This window comes from Lolium rigidum, chromosome 6, assembly GCF_022539505.1.
Source record: "Lolium rigidum isolate FL_2022 chromosome 6, APGP_CSIRO_Lrig_0.1, whole genome shotgun sequence".
In the NCBI taxonomy this organism is placed as follows: domain Eukaryota; kingdom Viridiplantae; phylum Streptophyta; class Magnoliopsida; order Poales; family Poaceae; genus Lolium; species Lolium rigidum.
Window position 1 is genome coordinate 9,129,545 of NC_061513.1, and position 8,996 is coordinate 9,138,540.

General features: G+C 43.1%; 1 protein-coding gene across 1 annotated transcript; it reads left to right on the forward strand.

The window, feature by feature from the left end:
• Positions 1 to 4,998: 4,998 nt before the first annotated feature.
• On the forward strand, positions 4,999 to 8,666 carry LOC124660508 (UDP-D-apiose/UDP-D-xylose synthase). Its single transcript, XM_047198329.1, has 9 exons — positions 4,999 to 5,292; positions 5,477 to 5,569; positions 5,650 to 5,757; positions 7,196 to 7,310; positions 7,395 to 7,528; positions 7,621 to 7,722; positions 7,818 to 7,910; positions 7,998 to 8,133; positions 8,225 to 8,666. Exons 1-9 carry the CDS (start codon positions 4,999 to 5,001, stop codon positions 8,338 to 8,340), a joined length of 1,191 nt encoding a protein of 396 aa, XP_047054285.1. The 3' UTR covers positions 8,341 to 8,666.
• The last annotated feature ends 330 nt before the right edge of the window (positions 8,667 to 8,996 follow it).

Here is an 8,996-nt window from a genome sequence, read left to right on the forward strand (position 1 = left end):
ACTTCACGAGGCACGAGTCTCCCGTGAGAGTCCCCTCGATCTCCCTATCGGTAATTGCTCCGCCTCCTCGATCTCCCTAATCCTTAAACCGCTCAACCTCCCTCATCCTTAAATCGATGGATTCTCCTCCGTGAGAGTCCCCTCGCAAATCCTCTGCCGATCCTCTCCCACGCCGCGAGGGATGGTGTGATGGTGTGAGATTTGATATATTATAAGTACTATGTGATTGATATATTGTGGCTTTGATATTCCTATGAATTTTCGACAAAATTATTGCTGAAATGCTACTGAAATAATGTTGAAATGCTGCCAAAATATTCATGTTAGCTTATTATTGCTGAAATGCAAGTGAAATATTGCTGAAATGCTACTGAATTTTTATGGGCATGGATATCCATGGATATCCGGGTATCCAGCGGATTTGGATTCGGAGTGACATCCATGCCCATGGATACTTTCGTGGGCGGGGCAGAGTGAGCTTGATGGATTTGGGCATGGATATGGTTTTTCTATATCCGTCCAAACCCGCTCCATTGCCATCCTTAGTCACTATTGCAGGTTCACCAGGTTGCCCTTCTTTCATATAGCATAGAAGACCAGCCAATGCAACAGGAACAACCTCACCTAGTTGCTCATACGACTATTCATAAATCTATTACCGCACCACCTGTTGCTTTTTTACCTGCAGGCCCAAACGCAAGTTTGCGGGTGCAGCCTCCACTACAGGAATCGCAGAGGTGCCGACGGCCGCGTGCCCTCGGTGTAGCCTTAAAAGGCCGTCGGTATAGGCTACGCCGAGGGCCACCGTCGGCGTAGCTCCTCGGGCAAGATCCGACTCGGCATAGCCACGTGTGCCGTCGGCGTAGACACGACCCTCGGCGTCTAGGATATCGGCGCAGGCCACGCCGTCCCGTCTGCTAACTTCAAAAAATTAAAAAAAAATTCCAAATTTTCCTAATATCTCACATGGATTATTTTAATTCTAACACTACACTTAATCTTAGGCTAAATTACCCCTCATAGTCAAACTTCCCACCGGGTCACACATCCTCACACTACTCCACCCCTAGCATGCTTAACATCTTGGTTCCTTCGTGTTGATCTTCCATCTTCTTCACAAAACATTGCTGCTAATACAATCATATTAACCCTTAGATCGTGATATCACAACTCTTTATTATTTTGAATTTTTAATAATTATTTAAATAAACATCAATGGTTAAGTAATAATAATCTCTATCGAGGATTCAATTATTAATTTAACTTTTTTAAACAAAATAAAAAAATACAAAATCCTACCGATTCAGCAGAAATTTGTCATTTTCATGAGGGGTGGACGGAAAGGTTCCAGATATACCAGTTGAGAAATTGTCTATCTTAGGTGGTCTAGTATTTTTGTAAAAATGTGTTGATACTAATGTGAAACTTTAATTTGGTGGTTGCTTCACAAAATACCCTGTTTTCGGCACCTCAAAATGGAAAATATCTTTTTCGTGCAATGAAAAGGAAAACTTCCTCCTGCAGCATTGTAAGTCATCCCAAGGTGCACATGTGTGCATAATATAGGCACATTGACAAACTAAGCCACGATTCTATCCATAACATTGGTCGTCTGACCTAAATGCCATGAAACCTAGAACGTGATAGCTTATTTTGTGAAGGGATTTCCGTGATGTTTGCAATTTTGCAAGTTTAATATTTTTCCTTGCAACTATGACACATAATATGACACCACGCGAAGGTTTCACATTGTTTGCATCGTTCTTGAATCTGTTATGCCCGTTTCAAACTATATTCAAAACGGCGGGCATGAAAATGCTTTGCCCGGGGCTGAGCCTCGGTAAAGTTGCACTGGATCTCTGATAAAATAGCATATTGTGAACTTAAAAATAATTTTTACAAAAAAATCTTGAGCAATAAATTATGGACATGTAGTTCAAATCTGGTCGGCTTTCTACCGATCTGACAGGAATTTGTCTTTTTCATTAGAGGTGGACGGAAAAGTTTCAGATATATCGGTTGAGAATATTTCCATCTTAGATGGTCTAATATTTTTGAAAAATATGTTGGTACCAATGTGAAACTTTAATTTGGTGGTTGCTTCACAAAACACCCCATTTTTGGGACCTCAAAAATGAAAAATGGTTTTTTCGTGCGATAAAATGGAAAACTTCCTCCCGCAATATCGTAAGACATCCCAATATGCACATGTGTGCATAATATAAGCACATTATCACAAACTATTCCGCGATTATATCCATAACATTCGTCGTTTGACCTAAATACCATGAAATTTCGAAATGTGATAGCTCATTTTGTGAAGGATTTTTGTGATGTTTACAATTTTCCAAGTTCAATATTTTTCTGTCCACCTATGACACATAATATGACAGCACGCGAAGGTTTCACATTGTTTCGATCGTTCTTGAATTTCTTATGTCCGTTTCAAACTATATTTAAAATGGTGGGCATGAAGATATTTTGGCCGAGGCTGAGGCTCGGTAAACTTGCACTAGATCTCTGATGAAATAGCATGTTGTGAACTTAAAAAAAAATTAGAAAAAATTTGAGCATTATATCATGTACCTATAATTGAAATCTTGTCGGCCTCCTACTGATTTAGCAGGAAATTATCTTTTTCATGAGGGGTGGACGGAAAATTTTCAGATACACCGGTTGAGAAATTATCTAAAAATATGTTGGTACCAATGTGAAACTTTAATTTGGTGGTTGCTTCACAAAACACCCCGTTTTTGGCACCTCAAAAATGGAAAATGATTTTTTGCTGCGTTGAAAAGGAAAACTGTCTCCTGCAACATCGTAGGACATCTCAAGATGCACATATATGCACAATATGGGCACATTATCACAAACTATGCGACAATTCTAGCCATAACATTGATTGTTCATTGTGAAAGCTATGAAACATCGGACATGATAGCTCATTTTTGAAAATGTTTTTTGAGATATTTTCAATATTTCAAGTTTGATATTTTTCCAATATAGATCTTGTTTTTCTGAAAATTTTGATATATTATTTATATTTTTCTAAATTATAATGATTTAGTTATGATTTTTTGAAGATTAATGTGGTAAAATAGAAAATATCTACGCCAACGGTGACCCTCAGCGTAGAAGTGATGCCGTCACAGGGCCGTTAGGGCACTGTCAAGCAGGGGCTGCTACTCATGGCTATGCTAATGGCCAGGTGTATGCCGAGGGTCACCGTCGGCGTAGCAACGAGTACGTCGAGGGCACCTGTACGCCGAGGGGTAAACCGAGAGTCTAGGCTGGCTAGCTTGTACGCCGATGGCCCCGATATTTGGCCGTCGGCGTACAACGAGGCCGTCGGCTCCTCGTACCATTCCTGTAGTGACTTGGCAGCAGATGCCACCTTCTCCAAGAGCTACAGTTAAGGATACATCTATCATTCCAATGCGGATCGTCTTCAAAGATGTCGTGTGATTGATGGCCAACCGGTGTCGGTTGGATTAGGTCTCTTCATTCAGTTTGGTGATGACATGGCCTGTTCACAGGTTTACATCTCGGCTATCTCTCCACCAGTTTCTTCAGCAATTCAAGCTAAAGCTTTTGGCTTGGTGCTTAAAACGAAGACACCAGAAGTACTGCGTTGTTGGCAACGGCGACAGCTTTCCAAGATCTCATCAAAGCCCAAGGTCACTGGATGATTAGTCCATCCTTGCAGGTATAGTGACCAACTCTTCCTTCAATGCAACCCGAATCTTCCACATGTCTAGAAGCCTCAATTTCAAAGCTGACCATCAGGCCAAGCTCGCTCTTAAGCTTCAGGGCAGATATTTCAGAAGTCTAAACTCTCCTACTAGAGTTTGTCAAAGCACTGATGTAACATCAGTATTCCCCATGCCTAAGTGCATGCTCCTATGTGTAAATTGCTGCTAAATTAATAAAATATCCATGTTCAAAAAAGGGTCAAAGCAAGGGTATTTTAATTAGTGTAAGATTTTTGAGCTAACTTTTACAAAATGATGATGTCACCACAACAATTAGATCATCTTCTTAAAACTAAGAAGACCCACTTGCATCTCTATTGGATGAAGTTGAAGTTTCTCTGTCCATTATACGTACTCTCCGAGGCTCCTGTTTTTCTCTATCAAATTCACCATCATTTTATTTCAAAACCTGCTTCACATAGCCATATAATTGATTTCCCGCTGCCTTCCTAAAATGCAACCTCTACCAGAGATTTGGCCACTTGTATAGAAATTTTACCTAATCGACCTATGACCCACATGATGTTTACCTGCAACTGTTTCATAGATTCAAATGATACTTGGTAAAATTCATCAAAATCAACCAAGGTTTATTAATTTGCACAAAATTTAGTCAAATCGTTTCACGTCGCAGCTAGAGCTCGTCAAGGACTGTCGTTGTGAATTGCGCAATTGAAGCCCACCGCCGCGGTCTCCCGAAACTCTTTTCTACCCGATATAGCTTATCGGTGGCTATACCTAGGCATTTTCTTAGGTCGGGCCCACGAACTTCGTGGCCTAACCATCAGGGCGAAAAATCAGGCCCAAGCCTTGCCCGTCCCAACCGTCATGGTGAAATATCATGGGATGGATGGAGTTGCTTTGAGACTTGCCATTTAACCCATTTTTGGAGAGTTATTTTAGAGGGAATGAAATACTAAGATGTCTTGGAACTGAAGCACAAAACCAAATGAAATCAAGGAAGAAAAGTAAGCAAATTTTTCTATAGAAAAGATAATGAGGAAACGAGGGAGGAGAGGACCCACAGAGCAGTGGATCTCGATCTGGGCAGTGGGACCACACCATTCTCTCTTTGCCCACTCCAGTCTTTCCCTTAAATACCACCACCACCACCCTCCTCCCCCTACCTCATCGCCCACCGACATCGCCGCCGATTAATCCAATCCAGCCCAAATCCCCACGCGCATTCCGACCGCCGGATCCGACACACCGTCCGACCGCGCCGCGCTACCGCCGGCCGCGCACCATGTCGTCGTCCTCTGCGCCGGCACCGGCCAGCGGCAGGGTGGATCTGGACGGCGCGCCCGTGGCGCCGCTGACCATCTGCATGATCGGCGCCGGCGGCTTCATCGGCTCCCACCTCTGCGAGAAGCTCATGGCCGAGACCCCCCACACCGTGCTCGCCGTCGACGTCTACTGCGACAAGATCCGCCACCTCGTCGACCCGGCCCCGCCACACCTCGCCGGACGCATCTCCTTCCACCGCCTCAACATCAAGAACGACTCGCGGCTCGAGGGACTCATCAAGATGGCCGATCTGGTACGCCGCATTCCCTCCTCCCTCTAATGGATTGCCTCGCGCATAGTGGAATATTAGCCCCGGATTTTCTGCAATTTGTCTGACACTATGTTCGCCGATTCCGGAGCGAATTGCGCGTTCGTTGTCCCTGAAATTCTGGCAAGCTATTGACAATTTTGTTCTCGTGTCGGTTGGATCTGCGAAGACGATAAACCTGGCGGCGATCTGCACGCCGGCGGACTACAACACGCGGCCGCTCGACACCATCTACAGCAACTTCATCGACGCGCTCCCAGTGGTACGCACGCACGCTCACTCCCACAACCAATCCCCAGGCAGCGAATGTCTCAGCCTCACGTGTTCGTGCCCTGTTTGCAGGTCAAGTACTGCTCGGAGAACAGCAAGCGTCTGATCCACTTCTCCACGTGTGAGGTCTACGGCAAGACCGTCGGCAGCTTCCTCCCCAAGGATCACCCCCTCCGCAAGGTGATGACAAATTCTTTCTCCGAAGAATATCTGTACTTGGTGTGTATGTCACTGAACTGAGTGACATTTGTCTGTGGATAATGTGCTACTATATGACTGAACTCCGAAGTAGGTTGACCCATTTCTGGTTGGTTGAATAAACTATAATTGATCGGATTTAGGTGGAACGGATCTAGATTGTGATGTTCAGCTGCAATTATTCTGTCTTTTGTGTAGTACAGCACTTATAATAAAATGTTTGGCTAGATTTGGTGTTAGTTGGGAGTGGATTATTGGTCGTAAAGCCTTGTTGGTTGGCACTGGGATCATGTCTTGTAATGGTGGTTTGGTAAGCATTATTTTTTGGAATGTCTTGACTTTGCAGGATGAGCAGACTTTGACTGCACACATTAATTTTTAGTGTTCTTTTTCATATGTTGTTCATTAGTTAATCTCTGTTGATCATCCAGTATGTTATATGGTAACTTCTGGGACTAGATTTACGAGGTGATCCCCTGCTCAGAATGTCTGCACTTGTGTACATCTCACTAAGTGACATTTGTTTGTGGATAATGTGGTAGTGTCTGAACTATTCTGAAGTAGGTTGACCCTTTTCTGGTTGGTTCAATGAACAAACAGATTTGGTTGTATTCTTTTGAGGTGGAATGGATCTGGCGCAGGTTGCTAGATTGTGATGTTCAGCTGCAATTATTATGTTTTTGTGTAGTACTGTACGTACAATACAATGTTGGCCTAGATTTGGTGTTGGTTGGGAGTGGATTTTTCTAGGTAAAGGCTTGTTGGTTGGCACTGGAATCATGGCCTGTAATGGTGGTTTGGTGCTTAAGATTATGGAATGTCTTGACTTTCAAGGTAGAGCAGCGTTTGACTAGACATAGATTTCAGTGTTAGTACCTGAATTATGGGAGTGGATTTCGTGTTGCCCATTAGTTAATCTGTCTAAACTGTCCAATACGATTATATAGTAACTTACATGACTAGATATGAGGGTATGTTGTCATCCTTTTTTAGCTTGATAATAATTCGTTGTTCAAACTATGTTATGATGTCACTGCACATTGCTCTGCAAAGTGGAAGTAGTAATTTAGAACGCATGCTGTCATGTGGAACCGGCCTTTTCTTATTGCTATTTTTATATGTTAGTTCAGTTGGATCTTTCAGCTTTAAGGACTCTTAACTAGCGACACCCTTGCAGCACTAAACGATAATTTGTTTGATATCTCTTGGCTTCTCTATTTAAGTATGCTGTTATCCGTTGTTCCCTTGATTTGGTATTTGCAAGTCCTTTCATCTTTGCAGCAATGGTATACCCAGGCTAACTGCATGAAAATGGTTTGCTTTGCCAAAATGTTCTAGTTCACTATGTAGTAATCACATTCATATGACCACATTTGGCTGTTCTCTGACGTTTGTTTTTGTGTCTTTACCTTTCAATTAGGAACCTGAATTTTTTGTGCTGACAGAAGATGAGTCACCCTGCATTTTTGGTCCAATCGTGAAACAGAGATGGTCCTACGCATGCGCAAAGCAGCTTATTGAGAGGCTTATATTTGGTGAGTGGAATAACTTTAGTTAATTCTGCCATTAGCAACACTTAACCTCTCCTTCTAACTATGGATCTTTTGAGTTTCTACCAGCTGAAGGTGCAGAAAATGACCTCGAGTTCACAATTGTGAGGCCTTTCAATTGGATTGGACCAAGGATGGACTTCATTCCCGGCGTTGATGGTCCCAGTGAGGGTGTTCCTCGGGTTTTGGCCTGCTTCAGTAATGTATGCATATTTGTTCCTAGCTCAGAGTTAACACCTTCATTGCGTTATGTCTAGTCTTCTCAAAGGATAGTATGCTTCCAATGTATTTGCAGAATCTCCTCCGCAGAGAACCCCTGAAGCTTGTTGATGGCGGTGAGGTCCAGAGAACTTTTCTTTACATCAAGGATGCCATTGAAGCTGTTGTTTTGATGATTGTGCGTATTCTCTCTTTATTGTTTGGTCTGTTTATGTGATGTTAGTATTTACCGCATCTGTGGAACTTAATTTCTGTATTTTTATGTGTCAAAAGGAAAACCCTGCTCGAGCCAATGGTCATATCTTCAATGTTGGTAACCCCAACAATGAAGTCACAGTTAGGGAATTGGCTGAGATGATGACAGAGGTATGTCAACATAGACACATCAATAGCATCTGTTTGTTCTTTTACTTGTGTCGGTTCTGAATCTTCCATTGCTGCATTCATCTGCAGGTCTATGCTAACGTCTCAGGAGAGCCGCCACTGGAGGAACCTGTGATTGATGTGAGCGCGCAACAGTTCTACGGTGAAGGGTATGATGACAGCGACAAGAGAATCCCCAGCATGACCCTGATCAACAAGCAGCTAGGTATCACCACTCTCTGCAACATTTTGTTCTGGCTTATGTATCCTCCCCGCTGGCAGTATCTAATCTCCACATGGTGCTGACTAAACCGCAGGGTGGAACCCAAAGACCCCTCTCAAGGATCTGCTGGAGACGACGTTGACCTACCAGCACAAGACGTACAAGGAGGCCGTCAAGACACAAATGTCGCAGGCCTCAGCATCGAGTTAGACAGCACACTCTGGTTCCGATATGGCTCGTGTAGAGCGCAAGTAGCAGCGGCTGTGATCTTTTGTGAGTCAGGATACGCGTCCTAGTAAAATCCTTTTTGCGCCTCTAGTTGCTCCCTGGACCCCTGTCGTATCTAGATTCAGCACCCGTGTAACCGGGCAAGGGGATTGGTTATCATCAGCTATACATGTGTGGCAGAGTCGATGTGTTCCATTGTACTTTTTGGTTGCACCTCCCGTGCCATTCTTTTCCTAGTGAGAGCTATTCTTGTTGAGCATAGATGATGTGGAATTACGGTCTGGAATGTCATATTGGTTTTGAGCTCAGTTCTGTGAGTTGTAGTGCATTTACATCTTCGGTTCGTTCATAGTGATAACTAGTTGATACCCCGCGCGTTGCTGCGGAAATAAAGTATGATTAACTTATGCAGCTCATGTAAAAATAGCATGAATTCATGCATTGCCGCAACAAAAAACTGCGTGCATGGTATGAGGTAAAAATTGCGCTGAATAAAATCATTGAAAGATCTAAATAACGGTAAGGAAGATACTTCTTAGATAGAACACATTTCCATATTATTCTAGATCGAGAAATGTTCAATTAGATAAAAAAAAGTGCTTCCATGCTACAATGAATCTTAATAATAACAGAATCGA

Coding starts and splice junctions, on each gene's coding strand:
- LOC124660508 (XM_047198329.1), top strand. CDS start 4,999: ATGTCGTCGTCCTCTGCGCCGGCACCGGCCAGCGGCAGGGTGGATCTG. Junction 7,311..7,394: donor TATTGAGAGGCTTATATTTG/GTGAGTGGAATA, acceptor AGTTTCTACCAG/CTGAAGGTGCAGAAAATGAC. Junction 7,529..7,620: donor TTTTGGCCTGCTTCAGTAAT/GTATGCATATTT, acceptor ATGTATTTGCAG/AATCTCCTCCGCAGAGAACC.